Source organism: Cyprinodon variegatus, unplaced genomic scaffold, assembly GCF_000732505.1.
Source record: "Cyprinodon variegatus isolate N-32 unplaced genomic scaffold, C_variegatus-1.0 Scaffold17, whole genome shotgun sequence".
Classification (NCBI taxonomy): Eukaryota; Metazoa; Chordata; class Actinopteri; order Cyprinodontiformes; family Cyprinodontidae; genus Cyprinodon; species Cyprinodon variegatus.
The window spans coordinates 1,584,697-1,600,442 of NW_015150470.1; the positions used below are offsets into that span (position 1 = coordinate 1,584,697).

General features: G+C 35.6%; 1 protein-coding gene across 1 annotated transcript in view; it reads right to left on the reverse strand.

The window, feature by feature from the left end:
* LOC107092384 (contactin-associated protein-like 4) overlaps positions 1-15,746 on the reverse strand; it is a 182,368-nt gene that overhangs the window by 103,930 nt on the left and 62,692 nt on the right. Inside the window, exon 3 of the mRNA XM_015386843.1 lies at positions 2,943-3,136. Coding sequence (XP_015242329.1) covers positions 2,943-3,136 — 194 coding nt within the window. The remainder of the gene's footprint in view (positions 1-2,942; positions 3,137-15,746) is intronic.

The window sequence follows — 15,746 nt, forward strand, 5'->3', positions numbered from 1 at the left end:
TTACACAGCAAGTCACATATTACTAGGTAACAAGAAAAACTTTACGGAGAACTTTAGTAATTGCTATGCTTCAAATTTTAGGCAGACAAGATAAAGTCAGACTTCTTAGATTTCAAACCATTATTACCAGGTAACTCATATTCATTTCACTGATGACAATAAATTAATGTGTTATTATCTAGTAAAATGCAGTTTATTACTTGGCATATAACAGTAAACTAAACCTTAAAGACAGTAAGCCAATCTTCTTGACTAAACTCTTATTCATATGTACCTGATGCTAAGTTCCAGTTTATTTTGTAAGCTGTTAATATGTGCCGGCCAATAATAGAAACTGTTATATAGTAACCTAATGGTAGTTACCCACCAAAAGTCTCCATAGTTACATAGAAACATACAATTGTAATAATTACATGCAGGTAATTACTTTGAAATCACACACCTTATTTTTGGGGCAATTACCCGGTAAGGTTAGGGCTGGGTACCGAACATCGGTTGTTTTATGGTACCGACCGAAATGCTTCGGTTTTACAGAGTATCCAAACATGCCTCGGTTGCGTCGTCATGGAACCCCTTTAAAATGCCCCCCAGGTCAAAAGTGCGGCTTCACTTTATTAAGACTGATGCCAATAGTGCGCAATGCAATACATCGTACACGGAAACAATTTAAGAGCAGAAAGTTGCTCGGTGTTTCACTGCAAGAAGAGCAGACCGCAGCCAGAGCAACCATCCTCCTCTCAGCAGCCTGTGGGCAGAGCAAAGCCAGAGCGGAGTGAATCATGCTGCTTTCAAACCGGACGCAGCAGGAGCAGCAAAATCGCATCAGCTGCTTCCTTTTTGCTGCTTGTACCAGCTTCTGACGCGCGGCTGAAGCAGCTTAGCTGCTCTGGCTCTCTGACGCTCGTTGGGCGGAGCTACTCTATCCTTTATTTGCCTTGTAGCTATATTTGCTGTGATCTGTGGGAATAAATTTGTTTTATTATGTTTTTAAGTGGGAAAATCTACCAGAAAACTTAATCAGTGCAATCAGTTCATCCAGATTACCATCCTGCCTACTGACAGCGCACCGCTGTCAGTAGGATCCCATTCAACGGGCTTTTTTTTCTCCTGAGAAAGCAGACATGTTCATTTTTCTAAAAAAAAACTGCTAAGTAAAAAGGTCCTCACAATGTAACAGTGAATATTAGACACTGACTTGTTTGCAACTGTTCTTCTTCACTGAAAAAAAAAATTATGTAAGAAGAAAAATGTAAATGAAAAAATCAGAGCTTAAAATAAAACTCAAGATTTGTACTTTAATATGTTGCGTAATTTTCTTTATCTTCGAATTGATATTATAAAATTGGTATCGAGAAAAGTCTTGTTCAGGAACCGTTATCGAAGTGAAGGTATTGGTATTGGTAACGGCACTGAAAATTTTTGAACGATATCCAGCCCTAGATAAGGTTTTTCTTGTTTCAAAGTAATACAGTGTCACTTACTATGTTATTACTATGTTGTAACATGGTAATTGATGTACTGTATAAGAAAACGTTACCGAAAATATACCTCTATTTTCTTCAGTTTACACTCTCTAAGCTCTAAATTCATAGGAATTCCAAAACACTCTCTAAAATTTCACTGGGATTGTTGAGGAGTTCATGCAGACTATTTAATCCACAGGAAGCCCTTCTCAGGTCTCTACAAGAGAAAAGCTTCACCTCCAACTCTGATGAGAATCCCCTCTCTTCAACCCTCCAACCAACAGCCTTTTCACTCTGGTTAAACCTCCCATTTACACCCACTTTAATAGTAAATCAGGGCTTTTCAACATGCTTGTTTGGGTAGTTTATGTTCCAAAGCAACTTTAGATATATTTAAACAGCTATAACAAACCGAGGATTCCTACAACTTGCTGTCTCATTAAGATTGAATGAAGAAGAGTTAAAGCCACTACAACACATGTCAGATGCAAACAAATATCAAGTTAAGCAAACAGCCTAAAAAGGCTTTACAATTCATAAATGGCAGCATAAAAAAAGACAAAAAATAAATTTTACTCTGCCAAAACACAAATAGTAGTGAGAAAACAAATGGAGTTTCGGTCTAATACTTATTTCCTGTATGTGTAACAAAACTCTACCAAATATTTTTGGTAACCTCTGGCAAATGCATATTAAATGGAGATACTTTGCCAATATGTTTTTAATTAGCACATTTTTAAAAATGTATATACTTTTATATTTTATTTATAAGAACTAATAATCAAAAATGAAATCTAAGATAATAATAAAAAGGTTTAATATGATTAATTCTATCACCATATAAGTTTTAGTACAAATTGAACATGACACCATGTTTTAGAAGGCCAACCATGTAGATCATGCTCATTGTACGGTGGAGGTATTATTCCATCTACTTATCTACATCATGTTTTCAGGTGACTTAATTTGCGTTTCTGACTCAATGACCACGGGCACAAAGCGCTTCAGCGCCGTTCTTTTCCATATAAACAACATGACACAAAGGCAGAACTTACCAAGGGCTCAGCTCTCTTTCTGCAACCATCAATAGCAGCTTCAAGTGTTTTGGCAGCAGGTCAGTGGAGTCAGCAGAGCTCTTTCACTGGTTCATTCATTATTAATGAGGAGTCAAAGGCTCCTGATGACTGTGATAATTTGTTCAGGAAGGGCTGATCCCTGCTGACCAGAATAGTTAAACACCAAGTACTCTATAAATATCAGCCTAATATAATGGGACTATGAAATTAGCTGAAACTGATCTGAAGAATAAACATTTTAGCTAATATGTGAAGCAGAGTGTATGTGCTTCATTTATTTAATCATTTATTTGGTGTTTGGGAGGGGTCGTTGTTTACTTAAGACTATAAACTCTTATGAGCAGCAGAATTTTGAATTCTTGTTGATCATATTAGTAATATCTGTCTTTCTGCACGGACTCACCCCTATGCTGTCCTCTTGTCTGTACTGCTTCCAGTTGTGCCCCGTGTCGCTGAACATCAGCTGGTAAGATGTCAGCCAATCAGAGCTGCCATAGCGGCCCTGTGTAGCGATAGCGGAAATTTTGGTCCTTTGGCCGAGATCCACCTCCAGCCACTGATAGCCGTCCGAGGTGAGGGGAGACCAGCCTCCAGCTCCTATAAAAAAAAACGGAGTTATAGATTTCAGATTTCACGCATTAAGGTAGAAACTAAAATGATATTTTAAATTACTTGTAGAATTGTGGAATTAAATAGCTTCTTTACATCCAGATTATATTTTTTTCTAGAAATGAGCTCTGCAAATAAAGCATTTTTGATGGTTTATTTATTTTTTTAAATATCGGTCTAAATTCCACTAGCATTAAGACTGCAAAGCCTTACATTATATTGCTAATCGAATATTTGCGATATTCTCAGACCTTATGTACACAAAGGAAGCAACAGAATCAGACTATACTTGTACAAATAAAGACATAACTTTTAAGATTTGCATCAAAAATATTCTCAGACATGATTCAATAATGTGAAATAATGTTTACACACATAATTAAGGATGCTTTACAGTAAGACTACATTTAGCACCAAACTTCTCAGTAGTTGTCTGTATGATTTTGTCAGTCTTGCACCATATCGAGCAATTTTGTACCAGACTTCTAGACATCGTTGTTTCAGGTCATGCACATTTATATCAGCACTGGTCCTTTAAGATACCACATTTAAGTCAGACAGTGATCTGGACTTTGACTGAACCACTGCAGAGTACTAACATTTTGCTTTATAGACATCCAGAGCAGATTTCTTGCTCATTGCTATTGTTACAGCTACAGTACTTACATGCCTTATATGAGTGGTTGCTGCAAAGTTTGTGACACAATGCAGTCAACTTTCCACTGTCGCCTCATGAAGTACGTTTGGCAAAAGCAATGACTTGATGTAATCAGATGGATTTTCTTTGATAGAAGATTTTTAAGCAATGCTTCAGTATAATTTTTTTTGAGTGACACTGGTGAACATCCAGGAAATGCACACTGAGATAGTGGACTATTCTAAGTACCTAAGTGTTCACCTGAACAATAAACTGGACTGGACTCAAAACACTAAGGCTCAGTACAAGAAGGGTCAGAGCAGACTCTTCCTGCTGAGGAGACTGAGTGCTTTTGGAGTGCAGGGGAATCTCCTAAAGACCTTCTATGACTCTCTATGGTGCTGTCTGATGGAGCCGTGGATTATCTGTAGCTGAGAGAAAGCGGCTAGATAAGCTGATCAGGAGGGCCAGCTCTGTGACTCAGTGCAGGAGGTGGGAAACAAAAAGATCGTCACTAAACATCTCTGTTGGATGTCTCCCACCCCATGCTTGAAGCTCTTCTTAAACTTCAGAGCTCCTTCAGTGACAGACTGCTGCACCCTAAATGCACCAGGAAACGTTATCACAGATCCTCCCTCCCAGCAGCTGGAAGACTTTATAATCATAACCACCATTGTTCCCAACAACCTCAACAAGTTGTTACATTCATTCTGATTTTTGCATAGTTTCTGTCTTGGGCACTTAAATAAAATGCTGCTGTCATTTTTCATATCTCTGATGTTGCTGCCATTTTCCAACATCCACTACTGTAAAAATGTCCACAACAGAATACTGATAATTTATTCTTCAGGTGAAAGCAAAGTATTTATATATCTAAAAACATTGAACAATACATAATCTTATGTTATTTTTTTCTCTGCCACTTATTTTGTTGTTTTTATACACAATTAAGGTCAAATTCTGTGTGACCATTTTTGCTGCAATGCTGCTATAACACAATTTCCACACAATAAATCCCTAATAAAGGGATTTTCTATTCTATTCTATTCTATTCTATTCTATTCTAATTTCACAGCACTGAGAGTTAAATGACTTAAGATGACATGCTGTTCAATGCCAAGATATTAATAAACTAACTTGATCTGAAATTGACAGTAGAAAAGTTTGGCTCTGGTAATAGTCAGCACCACGATTCCAAGCTACCCAGGTGTGCAGCTACAAAACAAGCCTAAATCATTTCATTACCACCCTGCTGCACAGTAACAGTATTGAACATTACAGCCAAATTTCTCTACTTAGATCCCATCTATCCAAAGGGCATTTTTTCAGAGGACTTTTGAGTTATTCAAATGTAACCGTGCAAATACAAATAATGAAATAGTTAAATTTTTAGAGACATTTTCTTTTGGTAACCTTTTTAATCAATCCATACTATTTTTGGCATGCAATTTAGCACACAAGATGCAATTTTCTAGGCATTTCTTTCAAAATGGCACAATAAACTCTTGGACTTTATTTGCTAAGACATCTCTTTTTGGAAAATTGACAACCACCTGAAATGTTGTGCGATTAGAAATAGTCTAACTGTGTAGTGAGAATGTCAGTATTGTTTAAAAATATCCTTATATTCTTTTCCAGATTGACAGGAAGAATTTCCTCTTAAAGGTAATTGCTTGTTTCTTTTCAAATTGTGTTCACAAACATCTGTATGCTCCAAAACAGCAATGTGCCAAAACCTACAAAATTTATAAAGGCGCTCATATGGATGGCGATCGATTAGTTGTGAAACTCTAATGAAGACTATAGCATTGCAGTAGCATGAAAAGAAATCCCAAACTCATAATAGCTAATAATCTGTAGGCACAAACAATTTTCCAACAAACTAAAATGTTTTATAAACCTTTTTATAATAAACGTGTAATAACAGTTTTTTAATGTACAGTAAGTTTAAAGCAAGGCAGGTATATACAGTATGCATAGCAACATTCAAACAGTCAAAGTGAACTTACAGGAGGCCAACAGGGAAATACGATGACATCACAAAGAGGAAATATAATAATACAGAAGTTTCAGAACTTTACTTTTGCGTTTTATTCATGGCCTGTAGCCATTTCATGCTGAATTTGCATCTTATATAAGGAAGAATTCCCCAAACTAACCATCACCTATAGAAGTCTAAATGGGAACATATTGAATAGTAGCAACAAATGTCAAACTGCATTCATGCCTCCCCTGATAAGGCTTTGCTGAGAAGCTGCAGAGGGGTATATTGATTGGTGTTACAACTTTTCTGCAAGATTGGTTCATTTACCATTTCAAATATCATCCATATAGGGTTTTAATGTCAAGCTTTGATTAGTCTCACAGCAAATATAAAGCTTTCTTTTCTCTTCTGAAAATCACTAATACAAAATTATAGTTTTACTTTTTTGAATAAATATGTAAAAATGTAAGTACTGCGAGTTAAACAATTTATTTAGTTTTCAATGTTCATATATTTAACCATATCAAACTAAAGATTAAGCAAGACTATGGCTGTCTTTATCTTATATCTGTAAAAAAAAAAAAAAAAGCTACATATTATCAAACTATAAACAATCAATAAAAGCATAACTGCTTACTTATTTTTGATTGAAGGCACTGTGTTTTTAACACCAGATAAAACAGTAACTGATCTTTTTCCAAATCGCATAGAATTAAGGTAACCACACAGTTATGTTAATATGAATAGGGGCATAACAAAATATTACATTAAAAGTCCTCTTGAAACATTTCATCGTCCTTAAGATTACAGCCTGCCTCACGTCTCACAAGGTGCTCTCCATTTGCTGTCACTGCAGGATTTTGTCTAGAGTGCTTCAAAGCTTTTGTATAGAAATCCAAGCAGACAGTGATCGACTATGAAGTTTATTTTTGTTTAAAACTATATGTGCATTGTGTGAAAAAAAAGAAAAACCTAACAAGTACAATTTTTTTATTAGAAAAAAACAGCTTTGGCGGTGCAGTGGTTAGAGCACACGACCTATGTACGGCGGCCCTAGTCCTCGACGCAGTAGACCTGGGTTCAAATCTGACCTGTGGGCCTTTGCTGCATGTCTCTCCCCCTTTCCTTTCAGCCTAAGATCCAAAAAAATTAGCCACAAGTGCTGTAAACCTCCACCCCCCAAAAAAACCCTCTTATATTCAGTTTTGGTCCAGAACTATTTGTGTGTTGTAACTTTGGCGTTTTGTAATTGTAGATTTTGTCACAATTACAGAAAAAAGTTACACCTCTTCAAATTCTTGAGTACAAGTACAGAAATTGTGTTTTGTGAGTTGCACTTTAAAAATGTCTTCATGTCAGTTTTGCTACAGTTGATCTAAAACAAATGGTTAAACACGTGTATTAAAATCTTTAAAAAAATACATATATATTTTTTTGCCATAACATGAATAAAAATCAATGAATACAACTGCATGGATCTAATTTTTGTATTTGTAGAATAAAATAAAAAAAATTACACAATTTTTTTTACAGTTGCTACAGTTTTCTGGTCTTTACAGACTGAGCGAGCAGGCAGCGCCCCCTACTGTCCAATCAAGGGTACTACCCGCAGGTCACGGAATGTTTTTACGGGTGTGACATTTGTGTGAAAATGAAGACGGAACTTGTAAAGTTGAATTTTTTGACTCAAAGCAGCAGATTCTTGCAGTTGTATTCACTGCACTATTTTGTAGAAAAAAATTTTTTTTTTCTACAAATACAAAGCAAAGAATACAACTTCAAATTCTCAATTACAATGTACAAATAGTTTTAAAACAAAATAACCTTCATAATTGAGACTTGTGATGCAAAGTACAAATAAGGTTGTTCTTGAGTTGCTGTGTTGAGAAAAGACTGAAGATTTGTCGAAATTTCTAATTCTTTAAAAATTTTAAAACCTGTTTTGTTTTTTTTCCCGTGAGAGGATGTTGGAAATTGAAACACTGATAAATTTAGTATAACAAAAAAATTATCCGTTTCCCCGCAGGCGTGTGAGGCCAAATCTTCCTTTAAAATAATTGGATGTCATTTTTCTTTACTTAGAGAAAAATTACTATTATCTGCATTATTGTCAGAATAAAATTAAAATAAGAATCAATAGTATTAAAATTGATTTGTTGATTAAAAAGTATATTTAGGTTGCCTTTATTACTTTTATGTGAGCAATGCAATAACTTTTATAGTTCAGATATATGAATTTTTTTTTTACAGATTTTAACCAATGTGGCACAGCTGAACATAAAAACTGAGGAAAAAATGAGTTTGTGTCAGTTGTGGTTCAGGCTGATCTTTTCAGAGGAAAGGCCAGAGCTAATAAGCACTTGACTACCATATGTGTCCAAAGACAGCAGAACAGAAAAGCGCAGACATTCTGACCTTTACTCATGACAATTAGACGGCAGAGAAACAGAGAGCGAGATCCGAGACAAATGTGTCGGTGACTAAGAGGCGTTCCAACGATTTACTGAGTCCAGCCTGTCAGATGTAATTGAAACAGAGGCAAAGTGATGGCTGGGTACTTTCTGTCATGGCTACATTTTTAAAACATATCTCCATGGATTCCTCTATTCAGTGTCAGTACAGAAACAATATACTGAGAAAAATGTATGACTGAAGAGAAGCTGAATCCCTACAGTATGTTGGTTTACATGCATGGGCAATTATTGCTTCCTGTTTCCTGCATGTTTCAGCACTTGATTGGTAACAAGCTCATATTCTTTCCTACGTCCTCTATTTATATGCCTTAGAAAACATACAAATCTTACAGGGGGGAAAAAAAATCAAGGATATAGGGGCTAAGTGCTGTAGTCGGGTTAAGGCAAGCAGCCCTTAAGCACAATTTTAGTACATATTGGTTACAATTTAATGTAGGATTCAAATGAATTCAATTTATTTCTATAGCACCAATTCACAACATGTCATCTCAAAGCACTTTACAGTTCACCAGATCATACAGTCAAAATGATTCAAAGTTTTCTATCTAAGGAAAACCAGTTGATTGCATTAACTCATTGACTCGAAGGCAATCCCTCACACTAAGCATGCCTGCAGCGACAGTGGAGAGGAAAAACTCCCTTTAAACGGGAAGAAACCTCCAGCTAAACCAGGCCATAAAAAACAACAACCTGCAACTTTGACCAAGGTTGCTGAACCAGAAAGATATATGAATAAAACACATAAAAGCAATTGTTTTTCTGGATTGTAGCTTTTTTTCATGTTGTATTTTAAAGCCCAATGAAGCATATTTTTGTTCTTTTTCTTTTAAATTCTGTTGTTGTCTTTCTAAATTTTATTTTCTACCATTTACACACTTTTTCCATCGATGAGGTCTCAAATTATTTCAGTAATACAATAGTAAAACTATCTGTAGTCTATTATAAAACACCACAGTTTAATATATTATTAATTCAGTAAAAAATATTACACCTTTTTTCATTTAATCAAAACCTTTAAATGCTTTATGTGCAGTTTATCAAAATTGATCAGTCAGTAATATGAAAAAATAATGTTTTATTGACTAAAGAGGTGTTTCTCTATGATTTGCATTAGAGAAAAGAAGGAAATAAAATTAATTAATCTGTAAATTATGTGGTGCCAAAATATGACCAAAAAAAGCTATTGTCCCACTTTTTAAGCACCCCTCCTCATGTAGTGTTTTTTTTCCTAACATTTGAGGGCAAAACAATACAATAATAAAGTATCAATATATATAAAAAATTAAACTTTTCCATACAAATATAAATATTTATATTTATATCTAAATATTATATTAAGTTCGATATGTTAAATATCTCTCTACATCATATATCTATATATATAGTATACTATCTAAACCTTTGGTCTATATCTAAATCTATATCCAATATCTATATCTTAAATCTAAATATTAATCCAAACCTTAATCTAAATCTAAATGTTATAATAATCATAAAGTTAACATTAGGTTTTTATAGTATTATTGTTATATCCTAGTTATTACGTTATAATAAATCTTATGATGCCATACAATGATCTTCTACCATCAAGCAGACCTCATTTTATTTACACCCCATCTTATGCAGTTAAAAAAAGCTAGTTCCTAAACAATAATTAAAAATGTTTTTTTTTTTTTAGTTTGTTACATCAAGTAATGACTATTTCTGAATGCTTTCTACAAAAAGAAAATCTGATGGATTATGCATACGGCTTCTCTGCAAAACAATGAATATAAATACTGTGACACAGCATGACCACAGTCCGTCAGTCCAATACTGTTCAACTGTGCTGTCTGAAGCTATTTTAAAAACCCAACTATTTTTCCTGTCTTACTAATGTAATGTTTATTAAAAAATATATAAAGAGGACCCCTGAGGTCTTGTTTGTAATAATTGAATTTGATTAGCGGGAATTATTCTAATTGTGCTGTGTTATCGTATGGATACCTAATTACAATAAAAATTAATTTCCTGGAGACCTCCCACTGGATCTACATAATGATGTTAATTTAACCTGATTTTGATTTATTTTTCAAAGGAATAATACTTAGCATAGTGATTATTAGTGCTGATATATGTAGTGAAACTATAGAAACCCCCACCCACAAAAAAAAAAAAAAAAAAAGGAACGTCCTGAACCCATAGGACTTATGTCATTTGAGCAGAACAGTGTGTGCAACAGAAGGTTCACAGAGATTTTCCTGCTTGGGCTTTTGAGAAGAGATCAAGCCTGACAAAGATACTGTGGTCAGTTAGTGTATGAAGCCCCTGACTAAACAAAGGACTGCTGAATCATTAATAATGTAATGATATTCCACCTGCTACGAACATAGGAGCAGCTGTAAAATTCAAAGAGACACAGGTTAAATGAAGAGCTTTGCAGAAAGGACAAAGCAAAATGGACAGAGGAAACAGGTGAGAGTGAAGTTCCAGTGATGCCGACAGCCAAGCAGCTTAAAGCGAAGGGCGCTGGAGTGAGAGCTTATCATTTGCATTACAATAGTGAGACTGGAAGGTAATTTCAGCAGCCTGCTAACATGTCATCCGGACTGAGAGACTAATAGGCTCAATACAGCAGCGGGTTGGCTAACATTGAAAGTTTCCTGCAGGCATAACATTTCCATTCAAGCTTCAAGTGTAACATTGGAACTTTGAACACATAACAGACAGTGATATGAGTAAGCGCTTAATTAGTTAATCCTCACACATACACAATATAGGCCCCCTTTTTGAGACACTCTTTTTATGGTCAAAATTATCTGTAAAATGATTAAAGCGACACAGTTATTTTTTGTGAACGGCTTTTCTATTATAATTTTACCAGTATAACTGTTAACTTCCCCCTCCAACAAAAAAGAAAAAATTCAAATATGCAGAACGCTATTAACTTTTTGCAAGCTCACTCCTATTTTCACTGATATGTGACCACAGAAGAAGTGAAGCTAATAATTGAAATGTGAAAATGATTTTTGAGAGAAAGAGAAAATCAAAAGATTATCTAAAACTTGGAAGAGAGATAGAACAAAAGTTTTAGTGACGAGATAAAGAAAAGCTTTAGGAGAAATTGAGAATTTAAAGTGAAAATCTCACCAAATACAGAGAAAGCCTCAAGCAGTAACTGATTCATCCTACAGTTTTGGAATATTAAAAACAGAGTAGGCCGCATGGCTGAGCTTTTAAGCCATTTCACTAATGGAATTAAAACATCATAAGAATTAAAAAATAATAAGAAATGTAATGCCAGCCTCCAGCGGCTGTGATTGTTTGGTGTGTAAATGCATGATGGAAATATTCCAGTCCATAACATCCTAAATGTTTTCTATAGATTTTAGATTAGATTTGGTTTCTATAGAGATCATGCTGTAGAAAATCACAGCTCTTTTTCATGTTTTCCAAAAGCCATTTTAAGTGGATTTAAGCTTTGTAAAATGCTGCATTATTTTGCTGGAAATAGCCATTACAAGATGGCTACACTGTGTTCATGAAAGGATAAGATAGATGAACAACACTATTAATGTAGGGTTTAGCATTTAAATGGCACTCAGCGTTTCACATCATTACAACAAAACCACCATCCGGATACATATTCCTCCCTTACCATCTTATTGTTCCCACTGAAAGCCTCAGCCTCCTCTTTTTCTGACAGGAGAGGCACCTGGTGTGGTATTCAACTGCTGGAGCCCATTTTCTTCAAAGACATGTATAGTGGATTCAAAGATGTTATGATGGACCCTGTGCTTGTAAAAAACAGCTAGTTAAATTTTTCTTATCTGAATATGTTTAATTTTATGGACCATTCTATGTTGACTTATTAAACAGTGTAAAAATCCCAGTAGATAAGCGGATGCTAAAACGTTCAAACCAGTCTTCTTTTTTCGGCAAAGGTTGTCACGGTCTTAGATTTAAAGTTTTATTTTGAGTTTTCAGTCTCACTTTGATCCATTTTTTCTTTGTTTTCTAGTTTTATTGGTTTAATTCCTACTTTGTGGTGTTTTCCGGATGTATTTGAGTTCATATGTATTTCTTTTTCTCTTGTGTTGGTCTTTTTTTTCCTAGCTCCTTTCTAGAATCCTCTGTTCACACCTGCTCCCAATCAGCTCATTAGTCCTGTCTTTATACAGCCTCTGATGTATACTCTCCTCTCCCTGTGCTGTTCCTCAGTGCTGGTCCCTTTCCTGGCTCCCCAAGTGAGTTTTCCCATGAAGTTGTCTGGTTTTCGGTTCCATTTATTGTGTATTTTGGTTTATGGATTTTTGCCTCAGTTAACTAATTAAATCTACAAGAACTCTCCTCTGCCTCTTAACCTTTGCATTTGGGTCCTCAGAACCTCAAAAAAACCCTAACAAAAGTAATTTAAAGATGCTTAAATCCCATTTCTTCCCCATTCTGATGCTTAGCTAGTCCTTCAGCCAGTTGTCCCTGGCACTTCATGATATTTTAATGAGTTGCAGCAATGTGAGTGTACGCAGGCAACAAAGTACGAGGTGTAATCAGTGTGGTGGCAGCTGATTGCCCAGGTAACATTCACGCATTACTGGCATGAATGTCCAGTTTTCATTTTGAGTTCCAAAAAAGAAAATCAAAAACAATCCACTGGACTTTGTTTCCAAGTCTGAAGACGTTTCGCTTCCCATCCAGTGGGTTGTTTTTAATTTTCTTTTTTTTTTTGGAATGACTATGACCTGGATGATTAATCTTCACCAGCACATTGTTCATTTTGACCTTGTCCTGATTTATTTCAGTCATTCTTTCTTCCAGTTTAAAAAAAATTATTACCCACCTGATCAAAGCTATACAAACGTGTAAATGTTTACACAACATCAATAACTAAACAAAGCCGTAACCTATTAAGCTCTTGTAATTAATCTCTTGCAAATGTTGTTTGCCATCAAACATGGGGAGATCTAAGCATCTTAATGGAGATTGAAGTGAAGAACTGGTTATCTACCCAAAAGCGAAAACTCTGCAGTGAAGCTCACTTTAACATCTTCATAGACTGAAAAGGTTTTGATTAAGAAAGAAGCAAAAGTCCCGAAATGAAAACCTTTAGGCTTACCTAAGCCTTGTAGCTATCAACATGGACAAGCCAAATGCCTTCAGTCAGTAAAAGGGACAAAAACAGTTTGTAGTCAAGGTGATCCTTCAATCCTAACAATGCAACCCCAACTATTATCCAGGGAAGAGATATTGTGTTGGGGGTCAGTGTATTTGCTAGTGGTACTGATGCATGCATAAAGTGGATTAAACTGGGTATTCTTCCATGAAAATGATTCCAAATACAAACAAAATTGGCTTTTGGAAGGGATAAAGTGGGTTATGAAAAGACTCACAAGTAGACAAAAAGGCTATTAGAAGGTTTACTGACACGAATTGGACAATATTTCTTGTACCCAGACCCCAGCAAGAAGACGTAGAACTAATCATTGTAGATGATAATATAATTGGGACATTTATAAGAATGAAAATACCTTTCCTCCGAAGGGCCTGGTTATACTCCTGCAGCAGTTTGTCGCAGTGAGCTTGATGCAAACATTTTTGATTTATGCCCAGTATTGAAGTGTGGTCTGCACTACACGCTGTGGGTCTAGATACGGCCGAGGCGGTGAGGAACTGGGGGCAAGTTTGTCCGACAATGGAGGGATATAACAGCGAAAAATAGCGGGGATCCAGGTGGAAAAAGGGTCCCAGCGTTTTCACACACCTCGCTCTTCTAGCTAGTCAAACTTCACAAATTGTTTTTCACAATTTCGGTCATAAATACAAAACAAGCAGGCCTCCTGTCTGCGGCACTGTCTGTGGTCACCTACAATTTGGGAGAGGTGGGGCGTCTTTTTGTTCACTGTGACACCAACGCAGACAACCTAGTTTCGAAATATAAATCAGCCTTAAGGCTTGAACACTGGTGGTGGACTTAAAAATAAAGGAAGAAGGAAACTGAATTGAGTAGACCAAGAAGGTGAAAAGAGAAGAGGTATGTTACAGCCTGGTTAGAAGGTAGACACAGTTGACCATAGTGGGGCAGCTTAAAAAGGAGGTTTTATTTTTTTAGACCTCTGTTTTGTACTTCCAGAATTGATTTTAAAAAAAGGCCACCTGCAGTACTGTAGGCTTGTTTTGTGATGGGATTTTGTGTCTACTGCTGCTTGTTATTGAGAGTTTGAGAAAGTAGGGCTGCTTTTTTTTGTTCATCCCAAACATGGCTGCAGTTTGCAACAGCACCAAATATATAGCATGCAGTTGATTGTTCCTTTTCAGCACCACAGCTGTGTGGACAGCTCCCATAAGGCAGCAACATTCAGACGAAATAATATCACAACACATTATAGCTTTGATGGATTCAGAGAAAGTTGCAGTCCTCTGTGAAAAATGATCCCTTTCACATTCATGAGTGATGCACAGTTGTTACAGTTTTAACACAAGTCATGGCAAACTCCCTACTGTAGAAATCATAACGTGACAACTTTGAAGTCACTCCAACTTTGTCCCAGCTGTGCTTACCCAGGATAAAAGCATGACCCACACCTTGTTCATCCTTTTTAAACTACAAACGCACAGATCCATCTATTTCAGGTTTGTTTGTACCATTAACCAACTATTATTATTAACCAGATAATTGCTGTAACAGGGATTATACGTTTTTTATTGAACACATTTCAACTAGTTGAAGTGTAGTTGTCTGTGTTTTTTTTCATACAAGTGATCGGGCAGAAATACAGAGAGATATCCCCTTTTATGATTAAAGACTGATGATTAAAAAGTCCAGTTGTAGTTATACTTAAAATTATTGACATTTACAGGTGGTTAAAATAACTTGATCTCAACTTATTAACTGCCCATGTCCGATTGTAAATGAGTTACTACTTCTTAAATAATAAAACCATTGTTCCTTATTATCATTAGAGGCTAACAGTCTTTAAACACAACCATACGAGGCATTTCCCTTTATTGTCTAATACATTATGGATTTCCATCCATCCATTTACTGTCATGCTTATCCCTGCTGGGGTTGCAAGGGGTTGCCTATCTCAAGCTGCAAGGTAGCAGTGCTACCCACTGCACCACCAACTATGATTATTAACTACATTCATATACAAATAGGAAAAAAATGCATCACATTACAAAAAACAAAACAAAATGCTACTTCTATTTTCAAGACATGCAATTGCACCAAATGTAGGAAAATTGTCATTAAGAAGGTGCAAGTTTATCAAAGTTGTAGCTTGTGGAATGCTCCTTAATATTCTAGGGTTACAGCCCAGCTCCTAATTTTACCTTTCCATTATTTTATTTCATTTAGCCTAATGTTCTGGGTCATTGCTTACAGATAATAATTTGTCTAACCAGTTAAAACGACAAATATAACAGAGGCATTTTGGCTTTTGGCTTTCAACATAAATAAATGAACTAAACTTCATATAACTGTCAACGTTATTTTATACTTGTAGTGGACCCAAATTCAAAACT